The sequence below is a fragment of the Polypterus senegalus genome, unplaced genomic scaffold (assembly GCF_016835505.1).
Source record: "Polypterus senegalus isolate Bchr_013 unplaced genomic scaffold, ASM1683550v1 scaffold_421, whole genome shotgun sequence".
NCBI lineage: Eukaryota > Metazoa > Chordata > Cladistia > Polypteriformes > Polypteridae > Polypterus > Polypterus senegalus.
The window spans coordinates 1-14,278 of record NW_024382553.1 but is presented as its reverse complement, the minus strand read 5'-3'; the positions used below and the strand labels follow the sequence as shown (position 1 = coordinate 14,278).

Below are 14,278 nucleotides of genomic sequence, written 5' to 3'. Positions count from 1 at the left end.
ATATTGACTCTATGACCGATGTGCAGATGCACTTCGGCCTGTGTGTGTCTATGTGAGTGTGAGGTGCCCCCGTCTTTGTTCCCAGTGCTCCAGTGTTATCTTTAGAAATTTGGAGGATAGACTTGGCAAGATTTGTTAGTCTGAATGGCCCGATCTCTTCAAAACGATTCTGATGTTCTAATCGCACACCTCACTGTTATGACCTGATGTTACGTGTTACCCTATGGTTGCTCAACTACTGTTATTAATATGCTGTAATTTGATTTGCTTTTCCTGTCTACTTCCAAAAGTGAAAGTCAAGGGGGACGTTTAACATGAGGGGCTCAACTGGATTCCTAAAAGTGAAAGCTCAGGTTAGCGAGCGAGTGTCTGGCAGGCTCCAGACAGGGACGGGGCCCTAAAGTGTAAGGTGCAGGCCAGGGCCAGGTGCTGTCGGGACATCATGACAGGACACTGCAGTGCTTTAATTTTTCATCTGGAAGAGTTTTAATGAAAACAGAATGTTATATTTAATTGAATACAAGTTAATAAAAAAATATATAAAAAATAATAATATGCATATAATAAAAACTAAACAAATACGAATACACAAATAAATAGCAAATGACATTTAAATAATTTTTTACAGAGATCCTTTTCAAGCAGCCTTGAGGTGTCAGGTAGAGATTAAAAAAAAAAAAATCAAGTAACACACAGACGAGGGGGGACATTTTGCTAAAAGCATTCAGCTTGAGATTTTAATCAGTGGTCCTAAGTGGAGGGCATCCAAAACTGCAAGCAGTTGACATTTATTTAAACAAAGGTGTCCAAACATGATCTGAATAGCAAAAAGAGGGGCTTCTTAGACCACACAAGAGAGTGGCGACGTCCTGCATGTCGATTAGTACATGTGAGTTAAGAGTTTCACACGTGACAACATTGAGCCAATAAACAGCGTGATGATGCCCCCTCTCTCTCAATAGTCAATGCCTATTGGGGTTTCTGCCAGTTTGTTCCCTATGCCTGGTATCCCTGTACCCCTCCCTCCCCCTTTACTATAGCCCAGCACTGTTGTGCTTCTCTCTCCAGTCCTTGCTGTCACCCACTATCGACTGCTCAGTGTTTAGTACCATTTTGCTTGGCCACCACTGACCGCCAGAGTGTCTATTCTGGCCATCTCCATTCCTTTGGTGGTCCACACGGCTGTTCCCGGATTTCAAGGCATCTGCTGCTTCATTCTTTCATCGATCCAGTCCAAGTAGTTGACCACTTTGGTGTACACACCAGGGGTGTTTTTCTTCCCACAGCCATCACCCCAGCTGATGATGCCCAGCAGAGACATGCGTCCTTTGTTTGAACACACAAGTGGACCACCAGAATCCCCCTGCAAGAGACGAGATCGAAAGTCAGTGGCGGCGAGACCGGTTTCCATTGCAGAATAGCTATGCCAGTCTGGTTTCACCCTGCATGCATTATGATTTGTTTTCGTGGTCTTTTTATGCACCTTTTCTGAAATTTCTTATTTGCCGTGTTTTGACGTACTGAATACTGAATCTTATTCTGCACTCTGAAATATTATTTAAAGGTCCTTGGTGTATTTTTCTTTTATAGATGTTATATTGCGTCACCCTCTTGTTGTCCTTGGTGTTACCATAGTTACTAAGTGGGCGTGCACTGGTTTAAGAGGTTACCGCCATGTACCCGCCGGAATCATTCTAGTGTGCGGTTTACTTTGCTTTAAGTTGTTCACCTCAGGTACAGTAAAACCTTGGATTGCGAGTAACTTGGTCTGCGAGTGTTTGAGTAGTACGTATACGCTTTGTCTGCCGAGCGTCACGTGATCACAACTGAGCTGATGGTTCTTCTCTCTCTTGCTGTGGGATTGTGGGTAATCGTCTCCCATGCTCGTTCTCAGTCGATGTGCCTCACTCATGTAGTCAACATCCGTACGAGCGTGTACTGTTTACTATAGCATTGTGACCACGTGTGTGTGTTGTAACGTGTGAGTCTCCCAAAACATGAAGCTGAGTCTCAGTACTTTAGCGACACCAGCTTCATTCAGCTTGAAACTGGAACAGCACGGTTATTTATTGTAGCGGGATCTGCCACTAACTATACACAGACACAGCAGTCAGGCAGGTTAGTGGCCAAGCAGTACTGTGCCCTGCACATTTATAATGTTCCTTGTATCACCCATCAACGGCAGGCGATTATAGCATGTGCACGATCTTTTCAGATTCACTTTTACGGCGAACTGCTACAGCGCTGGGAGCCTGCGGTTGCTTCAGGACGCTCTTCTGCGTGTCGTCCCGTTGGGTGGAATCCCAAGAGTTTAGAAACCTTAGAGTGTATAAAGCATTATTTTACTTTGTGTCCAAGTTTATGTGGCTCTTCATCAAAAGCAACTGTCATTGGAGAGGTTGCCTTGTTAAAGTCACAAAAAAAATTAAGATTCCAGTGAGCGAACAGACAGCAGGGATTCCGTTTGTTGGAGTGAAAGTCGTCCTGCACAATAGCCCTCCTCCTCCTTCTCCTCCTCCTCTCTCTCGTCTCCCTCACACCAGCCACAATTCTTTTCAAAGGTAAAGTGCAGGTTAATTTGTTTTATGTATTTTTACTTTAGATTTTGTACTAATCATTTTTATATGAATAGTTTTGGGTTTCCATGATTTCCTATGAGCAAATTTGCTTTGACATACCAGTGATTTGGATTACAAGCACATTTTATGCTCGCAAACCAAGGCACCACTGTATTAAGAATTCTTGCTGTTGTTTTTTTCAGTTTACGACAAAAGACACCGCTGATAGTTGGTTACAAACATTCGCTTTTGCTCATGCTTCATCTTCATCATAAATCTTTGTGCCTTGTTACACCTGCCAGCCTTCGCCACTACGACTGCTTGGTCTCCCTGAGCCTGACGTACAATCAGACACCTGGAGGTAACTGGGCTTAAACACGGGTGGAAACAAATAGTCATCTGACTCGACTGGAGAATTCTAAACCAATCCAATGCAACACCTCATGGAGGCGGAGCCTAATGTAGGGGTGTGATTTAAACAGCAATGCTGTGCCTAGTAACATGACCAACAGTAAGCCGGTGGTGATGATGGAAACCTTCTAAGTCTGGAAAGCCTCCTAAACATAAAACATATAAATGTGTGTCATGTGTACGGAGATATTAAAAATACACTCTGCAAAGAAAAAAACCTTCCTCTAAATCCAGATTATGCCCCAATCAGCCACAACTTTAAAACCACCTGCCTAATACTGTGTAGATCCCCTCATGCCACCAAAACAACTCTGACCCATCCAGGCATGGACTCCACAAGACCTCTGAAGGTGTCCTGGCAGCACTTCCTTTAAGTCCTGTTACGTTACCAGGTGGGGCCTCCATGGATTGGACTTCTGCTTCCAGCACAACCCTCAGATACTTGGATCAGATGGAGAGCTGGGGAGTCTGGAGGCCAAAGGAAACACCTTGAACTCTTTGTCATGTCCCTCAAACCATTCCTGAGCAGTTTTTGCCAACTGGCAGGGCACGTAATCCTGCTGAAAGAGACCCACTGATGGGCTCGCTTGTGACCACTCTAAGAACACAAGGCCACGTGTTTGGGAGCACCCTGAGATAAATGAACCCCGACACAGGGAGAAGGGCAAACTTCAACAAGAATGGACCGGGAAGTGGAGCTGAGAGGCAGCAGTACAGACCACTGCGTCTGCAGGTGGTCTGTTTAAATACCCCACGTTACGGTACGACTTGGACAATTAAAGAATGGTAATACATTATTAACTGATAGATACTTTCATAATTATTTAAAGATCTAGATGTTGTGGCCTGCAGGGAGCCCACCAGCTCCCCCAACCCAACACAGACAAGCACCAGGCGCACAAGTCCAGCAACACAGCTGTGGGAAATGCTCTCCAACTGTTTCCCACCAATGCTCAGTACAAGAGAGCACCAAGCACACTAATGGAAGCACACAGCACTTTGCCTTCTTTTCTTTCTCTTCCTGTCTCCTTCCACCTCCAGTCCTCCTTCTCCTCTCCCAACTCTGGCTCTGTGAATTAAGCTGGGCGGCTCCTTTTATGCTGGGTGTACCCCAGGTGGCTTGTTAGTGAGGTCCACAAGCACTCCCAGGTGTGGCAGAAGCGCGATGAAGTAAAGGGCTCTGCAGCTCTTCCTGGTGGCACCCCAATAGGGCTGTGGAAATCTGAGGTACGGCTGCAACCCAGGGGTGCTGCCATCTTGAGCCCTGGGGAAGATAACGCCCTGATCACGCTCTCTGCCCATTACAGAGGCATCCAGGATGGGTAAGGTCCCTGGCCGTCCCTCACATCATATTACCAATGCCAGTGTATGATCATTTAATGTACTGCACAAATACATGTTACTCATGTACAGCACTCTTACAAAGGCTTCATAACACTTATGAAACAGCAGTAGATCGGTTATTCATCTCTGTGCACTGTGACATACTGACATGATGGTCATATTATTTGTTAATATGAAGGATTCTCAGGTCTTATACTTTTTTTTGTATCAGTATGCTGCTGCTGGATTATGTGAATTTCCCCTTGGGATTAATAAAGTATCTATCTATCTATCTATCTAAATACATAACATCAAGAGACAAGTGTCTCAGTTAGGCCACCTCAGACCACTCCAAAGTGACATTCTGTTAGCAGGTCACATTGCAGAGGTGAATAAACACTTTACTGATGCTTTGTAAGTGTTATGAAGACCCAAACAAGTGTTTGTTAGGGTCTTGTTACGTAACAATTAAGTGAGGAATAAATAATGCAGGTAATGAAGTTCACCAGCATTTTTAGATCTTTATCATCAGTGTTATTCAATCGTACACTGGGATTAGTAATGCTTGTCACTTAATTATTAAGGAACTAGGTGTACCTGTGGCTGTGCCCATAAAGTAATGAAACAGGACAAACTTTAAAAATCAATATATATTGATACTATATCTGATCGTGTTCAGCTCTGATGGGACAGCATTCCCCACTTGGGGAGAAAAGCACATGGCCGTGATATCTCTGGCAATCAGCAGCTACCGTCTAAATCACACGTAGCTATGATCTCTCTTTCATAAACGTCAAACGTTATTCCTTTGACAATCTGTAGATGATAATGTCTGTTGAACAATCAGGTATCGCTAGCTAAGCGGAGGCGAGGTGCACTCCAACATGTGGCGAGATGTAGACCAACTCGAACAGAGGCTGGTGAGTGAATGAGAAAGGCCCTGCCTCCCTGATCTCAGCCCACAGCCACTCTCTTGGATTTGCATAAATACATCGGTACCGCAAGCGAACTATGGTGCTTAGTGCAATGAGAGAAGTCGCAAAATCAACCAGAAAGGTGAAGCAAATGATAGAAAACAGCCAGATCTAAATCTGTTAAGTAGTTCTCTCGTGAAAAGCGGACAGACAAAAAGACAGAACGCGCTTGGATCATGAAATTTTAAAAAAATGTTTCTTAGCGAGCACCAAATTTCAGGTCCCAAGTCCTCATGGTTCAGGAGATTTTGTGATGAGTGAGTCCGTGGTATTTGGCTTTTATATATATACAGATTACTATTTCTAGTTTTTATATTTACATAATATTCTCTGTATACTGTCGAGGAGTCATCTTACTTACGTTGGTGGTGTGTCCATAGATTGATATTTTGGGTAACTCGTGTTAGTCTGATGCAGAATCCATTTGATTGTCCAAGCTGTACACAGACAGTATTATATTAGGGTTATATGTTTATGTGCGTCGGTTGATTTTATAATGCCAGGGTAGCTATGGACCAAAAAAGTAGGAGGCCTGCCCACTCGATCAGAGGTGCCCACGCTTGGTTTGTGGCGCCTCCTATGGCCAGTTTTTTCCTCTCGTGCTATGCTCTGTTTGTAAAGCTGACCTTTCAGACTAGCATGAACAGGTATAAAGATGGACAGGTCACTTACATTTTTGCTGGACACCTTTATCCAAGGCGGCTTACAACATTTATGATACAATTAGTTACATTTGTTTTGGATTTCCAATTGGAGCACAGCAGGCAGGTCAAGTGACTTGCTTGTGGTCACATGGTGTCAGTAGTGGGATCTGAACCCACAACCTCAGGGTTTGAAGTCTACAGCACACTGCCTGCCATGCACAACTCACACATGGGACTTGCTTGTCCATTGCTTCCCATTTCACAAATTTGTTCTTTAATTCCTAGAAGTGGCGAGAGTATCACCTAAAGCAGGGACGGCTCCTTCACTTGCAATCTCTAACATGTGCTTGATGTCAAAGGAGTTTTTAAACCCTGTGACAGGAGACTGGGGGCCAGACCCAGCCGGGACGCCAGGAAGGATCAGGAGGTGGTCTATACATCCCCTGGGCCATGAGAGGGCAACCGCCCTGGATGATGAGGGGACCACGGGGACAGAGCAAGGAGGCTCAAACCCACTGGGGCCCGTGGCCACCGCCAGGGGGCGCCCCAAGTGTCGTGGAGCCCGGGAGATCGACACTTCAGCCACATCTGGGAAGGTGGAGGAAGGACCTTCCAGGGACGCCTGGAGTGCTTCCGGGTGCTAGTGCGGCACTTCTGCCATACCAGGAAGTGCCACCGGAAGGTCATCCGGGCGGATATAAAAGGGGCTGCCTTCCCTCAGTCGGGAGCTAGAGCAGGACGAAGCTCCAGTGACGAGAGGAAGAAAGGTGGCCCACGGACAGTGAAAGGCCCAAGGAAGGGTGTTGTGGTGCTGGAACACTGTGTGTGTGTGCGGGGCTGGTGTTTGGGGACATTAGTTTAAAAAAAGCGTGTGTTTTTCTAAATTGTCGGTGTCCGTTTGGTTGTGTCCAGGCTGAACATCTCACAACCTCTAGAAGGAAACATCTTACAAAACGCATTCTTGTAAATAAAACTCCTTATCAGTGGCCGCACAGAGCAGCTGCACCAGGGCCCATGGAGCTGTCGGGCTAGGTGTGTCTGCACGTTTGTTATTTTGCAAGACATTATTAGTCACATTTGCCTACTTTATACTGAAATAAGAGGTTTAATGGTCTTATCATTCCTACAACTCCATAAAGCGTTTTCATGACTATCGACTTTTTATTTAGCTTAAGCCAATGTCACGTTGCAGGACTTCTAGTCGTGGAGTATGTAAGACTTTCTGATCTTGTTGCCAGACCACCTTGTGAGTTTATATGACTGAAAAAAATCACATCCCATGTCGCATTTGCCAACCGCATGCTGCCAACTTCCCAGTTGTGCTCGCCCCTTCTTCTCACTGCCAATAGTGTGCTGCCTGACTGAGCTGGAGCTGTACGAAGGGTTAACAGATTTGGGTGTTCAGCCACATTCTCTGCCTTTTTTTTTTTTTCTTTTTTCCATTCTGTGTTGGTACGTAAAACAAGAGACATCAGACAGACGAGCCTCCCTTCTGTTTTGCGATGTCCAAAATTTCCACATTCCTTATTGTTCATCATTGCATTCTCTGCATTGTACTCCTGGATGAGCATTCATTGGCTGTCAGCTCTCATGCAAAAACAGCCCAGACCTATGACTAAAGACAAAGTCAAACCGGTTTGGTTTTGTTGGAGGGAGGCGTGTGGCATGTCACATTACGGGAATTGCTTCACGGGATCGACTGCCACCAAATCGCTAAGATTATTTAAATGAAGGCTGCGATTGAAAGTTGCTGGAAGAGTCGTGTGATGTGATACAGCGTTTAATTGGATTTCATTTATTTCACATAAGGGGAGACTTTTCCTGACCTGGGACACTTCAAATTAAAGTTATGCCAGTGCTCCTTATCAAAAGAAAGCTAAATTTGTCAGCACTGAACCTTTGTTGTTGACACTAAACTCGTACAGATAAGCCACTGTAGTATGGTGGTTAGCACCCCACGTCTGGTTGTCATCCATTCTTTCCGTGTCTCAATAGACTTTCCTTCCACATCCTCAGGGACATTCAGGTTGGGTTGATTGGCGAGTTGAGGTTGATCCCCGTGTGTGTGTGTATGAATGGGCCCTGCAATGTATTGGCACCCTGTCTCTTCAATTTGTGCCTGGTGCTCCAGTAAAGGCTCCGGCCCCGTGCAACACTAATTTGAAAACGCTATAAATAAGTTATAGTGACAGAAAAATGCTATTCATGATGACAGCTTTAGGCAGGAAATGGCTCCTGAAAAATCAATCTGTTGTAATGAAATCCATCAGCCACTGTGGGGCGCCAGGGCACAGGGTTACAACTTGGATCAAACCCATCATAATCAGATTTATAAAAAAAAAAAAGAGGTCACATTCATGTCTTCTGGCACTTGATGACCACTATTTGGTTGCCAGCCAGATGTTATGATTTGGTTGCAAAATAAAATTTGTGTTCCTGCACTTCAGAACAAGTCATCCATCTGAAGGTGAGCACTTTTGGGCAGAAAAGCTTGGGTTGCTGCTAAAATAGGCGTTGCTGTGGCCATCAGGTGGTGCTTACCCTGTTTTCTGTGTGTGGATCCCAAAGCACTGTGTTGTAGAAGCTGGCACTGTCCTTCGGACAAGATGTTAAGCTGACGTCCTGATACTTTGAGGTCATTAAAGATCCCTGGGCATCTTTCAAAAAGGAGTCCTGCCACATGCAAAAGTTCGCTGACGACACCGCTATCGTGGGCTGCATCAGGAGTGGGCAGGAGGAGGAGTATAGGAACCTAATCAAGGACTTTGTTAAATGGTGCGACTCAAACCACTTATAACTGAACACCAGAAAAACCAAAGAGCTGGTGGTGGATTTTAGGAGGCCCAGGCCCCTCATGGACCCCGTGATCATCAGAGGTGACTGTGTGCAGACCTATAAATATCTGGGAGTGCAGCTGGACGATAAATTGGACTGGACTGCCAATACTGATGCTCTGTGTAAGAAAGGTCAGAGCTGACTATACTTCCTTAGAAGGCTGGCATCCTTCAACATCTGCATTAAGATGCTGCAGATGTTCTATCAGACGGTTGTGGTGAATGCCCTCTTCTACGCAGTGGTGTGCTGTGGAGGCAGCATAAAGAAGATGGACGCCTCACGCCTGGACAAACTTGTTAAGAAGGCAGGCTCTATTGTAGGAATGAAGCTGGACAGTTTAACATCCGTGGCAGAGCGATGGGCGCTAAGCAGGCTCCTGTCAGTCACGGAGAATCCACTTAACAGGATCATCTCCAGACAGAGGAGCAGCTTCAGCCACAGACTGCTGTCACCATCCTGCTCCACTGACAGACTGAGGAGATCGTTCCTCCCCCATACTATGAGACTCTTCAATTCCACCCGGCGGGGGTAAACGTTAACATTATACAAAGTTATTGTCTGTTATACCTTCATGTTATCACTCTTTAATTAATATTGTCTTCATCAGTATGCTGCTGCTGCTGGAGTATGTGAATTTCCCCTTGGGATTAATAAAGTATCTATCTATCTATCTATTAATATTCTTGCTACATTGCCCACCATGGCCTAGTCATTCCAGTGCCCTAATCATCTCCTGTCTCTAACTGGTTAATTAATTATCCACCAACTAACACCCCTTCACCACCTAATAGCTAATGTGTTGTGAGTGTACTGGCATAACAATGACTGCCGTCATGTCATCCAGGTGGATGGCACACATTGGTGGTGGTTGAAGTGGCTCCCTCTCACTATGAAAAAAGCGCTATATAAATGTAATTATTATAACTGCCATATATACTTGTATATAAGTCGGGTCTTGAAACCCGAAAAATCGATCATAAAATCAGGCCCCCGACTTTTACGCCCGTTCAAAAATACGACAATTTTTTTTTTACATCTTCTTGCCACCTCCAATCTCACATCAGTTTCTCAGACACATCGAATTTTGTTGCAGCAGCGCAGTTACCAATTTCTTTCGCCACTTTAATGACTTTTAATGCTAAACCAGCTTCATATTTCCTTCTGCTCGAACGCTCCATCGTAGATAAAGGATGCTCTTACGATAAACGTGAATGAGGGTGTGAGATACAAAAAACACAAATCACTGCAAACGTCGCTATGGAATAGTTCAGGTGTTACCGTGTGGTCACGTAGGCACAATACATAGAAAAAAAGGCCGTGTGCTCCGTGGTGACTCTCCTAGGTGGGCGTTAGCATATCATACTCTCTTGGACCAATAGCGTGAGTTTTTCGCTTTCAACTTATATGACTGACATTATAAAATACCGGAAATTATACGGTAAAATCAAGCCTCGACTTACACGCCAGAGAAGTTAAACGCGAGTATATATGGTACTTTTTTTTTTTTGCAGTATTAGGTATTGGCACGTGTGGATTTTGAATTTAACAGCTTCTTTTAAACAGCTAGTTTAATTGGATTATTTTTGCATTGCTCCACTTCATGTTGTGTTCTCCATTTTTTTTTGGAGCGGTCATTAATCCACCTAGAAGTGCGCAGTGTGTGATATCACCCTCCTAACCAGACCCGTTTTGATTTTTTCGGGGCGAGTTGCAGGCAGGTCTGACCAAGTCGCTGTGGATGTCAAACTATATGACTAGCAGTCACAGAGGTTCATCATGAATGCCTGCGACTTGCTAAGATCATCTAAATAAAGTCTGTGACTGAACATGGCTGGAAACGTCATGTAACACGACAGGGCCTTATGGCAACGAGGAGAGAAAAATGGCAGCTTCCTACCTTGCAGGCATCGTCCAGCTCACGGGTGTCCCCGGCGCACAGCATGTTCTTAGTTACGAGCCGACCGGAGAGGCGATCCGAGGTGCACTGGTCTGCAGGCCAGAGGCGGACGTGGCCCTCCTTGAGCCGATTGGAGTAGAAAGCACCGACTGTGGGAAGAGTAGACAACGGTGAGGAATGTAGAGATAGGCACGCCAGCTTCACCCCCACTTGTCCTCCTTTCTGTCTTCCATACTCACATTCTTCCTCCTTGCCATAGCCGGAGATCTCACATTCGGTCCAATCTGGAAGAGTCAGCTGGGCCTCCGGTAAGCACACTGGACGGACATAGTTGGTCTCCTGAGCACATCTGGAACCCTGGCCTTGGAGCTTTAACAGTACTGTGGGGGAATGAAATAATGAAAGTTGAGTGGTCAGAGTCCCACCATCCTGGAACACCTCACAAATATATTCCTATAAAAGAGACCTCTCTGGGCTTACCTATGTCGTTATCATAGGTTTCATGGTTGAACTTTTCATGCATAAATAATTTCTTCACTCCAAAAACCTGCTCATTTGTTGAATTCTGAACACGATAGGTACGTCCCAGCACCACCTGCAGCCGGTCGATCGCAGGCCTGTTGATTGATGGAAAAGCAGTGAGAACAGAAGCTGTAGGTGGCCACTAGGAGTGCCAGTACTCTGGCCAATTCGGGTGTGTGCACTTACTCTTCTGGAAAGCAGTGGGCAGCACTAAGCACCCAGCAGGAGTCGAGCAGGACACCACCACAACGGAAGGCATAGTTTTGACCTCGGGGGCTGTAAATAAAGATGGCGGCTTGCCAGGGATGAGAGGTGATGTCCGAAACTTGTCCACCCTTGATCCGGTACTGGTTCTGAGCTGGCATCCTCTGCCCACAAACAGCTGTGGGAAACATGAAAAAAGTTTGTGAATCTTAGCATCAGACCTGACAGGCTGACCATGATGAATGAAAAAAGAACATTCTCGTACAGGAAGAACCACATTCTCAGCCTGCCAGTAGGAGGTGCTAGCAGTTCAGATAGATTGTGGTTGGAGCAATAAGGAGGAAAGAGAGACCGCAGGACTGCTGTTAATGCTGACGATGGCCCAACTGAACCTTCTAACCAGCTGCAGCCATAATATTAGTATGAGGATTTAAAAAATCACTTGGGAATCAAACATTTTTACCCAGTGAGGGCACCATGGGATGGATTGACACCAAGTATCACATAAGCATGGAAATTCCAAGGTGTTCTTACCACACTTGGGGATATCACAGTATTCCCAGGTCAAGCTTCTGCCCCGTCTAACATGGCACCATGGCTTCACATCATTATCTGGGTTCCTGTAAAGACATCAACAAGTCAGCTCCCTTTCTGCTATGACTTGATCTTCAGGTTTGACATCACTGAGGTCCTCCCTTAACTCAAAGCTACACTTCCATGTGGTGTTCATCTTTACCTGTTGCCTCTATCCCCCACCTTGTATCTCTTCCCTTCAGCTGTATGCAGCCGTTCCTCTGCTTCTCATTCTTCACTTCTCATCTCCTCTGGCTTTCTCATCTATACCTCACCAGTCCTCTGGCCTCTTCATCTCTGCCGGATGGGCTCCTCTGCCTCACCATCTCCACCCTACAACTCTTGTCTCTATCAAGACCTTCTTTGTATTTTCCTGATTGTGTTTCTATCTTTTGACTCCATCTGACGTCTCCCATATTTTTCTGATCTAGTCCTCATAATTTTAGTCTCGGATCACGGCAGCACATCTGTCCCATAGTTCTTCTAGCACATCATCTCTGCCATTTCTCTCTCATACTTCATCAATTCAATTTTTCATTGTCATCTTAGACCATCTCTGCCTCACTTGTCTTCATGGCTGTCTGCCTCAGCCTCTTCCACGTGATACCTTCTCTGTCAGTTACAGGCTCCTCTATCTGATCTCTCCTTCAGACATTTCACAACTCCTCTGCTATTTAAACATTTCCTGCCCCACTCTTGTTAGCACCTGTGTTTCACCTCTGATCTCCGCAGCCTTTGCTTTCACCCTGAACTTGGCCTTATCTCCTTGTCATAGCTCCTGCAGTTCTCCAACTGCACATTACATCCTGTCTTCAGCCCTCACTTCTAACTATGCACTTACAATTCCTTCCTAGATGACCCCTCTACCATCTGAGCTCTCCCTGACATATATTATACTACCCTCCTCTATTTCTCATAGCTCTTCTGACACCTAAGGTTCTCCTTAGGTCTTCTCTACTCCTACTGACTCCTTCAGGTAGTTTGCCTGATCCACCCAACCCCTCTTTTGCTTCCATCATCAACATATGATGACTGTGCTTCAATAATACCTGCTGTGTTGCTTCAAATCTCTACTGCCTCTGTCATCCTCATCACTTCTCTTCCATTTATAGTCCCATCTGACACTTTGTAGCTGCATCCCTAAACTGTCTTGTTCCTTTGATTGCTGTCCACTAAAACACCTGTGTGCCCCCCAGTATGTGAAGAACAGTTAATGACCTGCAATAGTTGTGGCTACCAAGGCCTTGCTTCCAGGCATTAGGTTTCCAAGCCGTGAATTGCTTGTCTAGGAGAGCTGGCGAGTCCCAATGTAAGCACTGCGTCCCTAAGTGGCTAACGCTTTTGGTTCCACGGTATGAGGTGCCTTTGTCGGTATAGCAGTCCACAGGAGAGGCTGAAAAGAGACGGGCTTGTGAGACACGACCAATGAGGACCTTCGTGGTGGCTTTAAAATGGAAGCAGACCTACCTGCAGAGCAGCTGGGGATGGAGCAGTATTCCCAGGTCAGCTGACTGCCTTTGTAGACGTGGCACCAGGGCTGTTTATCACTGTCTGGATTCCTGTAGGGAAAGGCATTCCAAAGTAAGTGCATGGAGACACAATGGCCCTCCTACCACCCCAGGACTTTAGACCAGGGCTGAGCCCAAGATGTCAGATAATCCAAGGAAACTTCTCGGGTAGATACAGTAAGTAGTTCTCACCTGCAGTAATTGTGATTACCAAGCCCAAGCTGATGGGCATCCTGGCGCCTAGCCTGGTACTTCTTGTTCATGACGGCAGTCGCGTTCCAGTTGAGACATGTATTTCCCGACTCTGTCACTGACCAGGTTCCCCTGTAACGGACCCCCTGACCCTCAATACACTTTGCACTTGTGCCTGAAAAACCAACAAGAGGAGAAAGTGATTTAAATGTAACAAAGTACCAGTCACATTGACGCCACAGAGGTGTGTGGGCAACTAAAACAAAGAGACTGAGGGCATGGGCACTCACTAATTTCACATCGAGATCCTTTGAACCCTTTGGGACACTGACAGATGAATTCGGGGGAGTAAAGAGCTTGCTTGCAGGTACCACCATGGTAGCATTCAGGTTTGGAGCAATCTGCAGCGTGGAAAAAAAGAAGTGCATTTCATTCTTTCAGAAAGGTGGACACAGCAGCAGCCTGGCCATCTTGACTCCAAATGGCAAATGTTCCAATTCAGAAGATCTCAGAAACATGAGAAAAATATCATTTATGAAGCATATTGAGACCATCTGGGTGGCCCAGAGAAACCACCCAGTGCGGGCAGCTGACTCCACTCCTTCCAGTCCAGCGATGAGCAGACCACTAGACGGAG

The 14,278-nt window shown here is 45.7% G+C and overlaps 1 protein-coding gene across 1 annotated transcript; it reads right to left on the bottom strand.

Annotated features, from left to right (window-relative positions):
* Positions 1-704: 704 nt before the first annotated feature.
* On the bottom strand, positions 705-14,070 carry LOC120521131 (tissue-type plasminogen activator-like; the record flags this gene model as incomplete). The annotated part of the gene is made up of 10 exons (XM_039742965.1): positions 705-1,363; positions 10,643-10,791; positions 10,882-11,022; positions 11,123-11,259; positions 11,351-11,546; positions 11,903-11,988; positions 13,160-13,334; positions 13,409-13,500; positions 13,642-13,816; positions 13,932-14,070. Coding segments are annotated over 10 exons (1,458 nt in total), but the record flags the coding sequence as incomplete, so codon positions are not given.
* Positions 14,071-14,278: the final 208 nt, after the last annotated feature.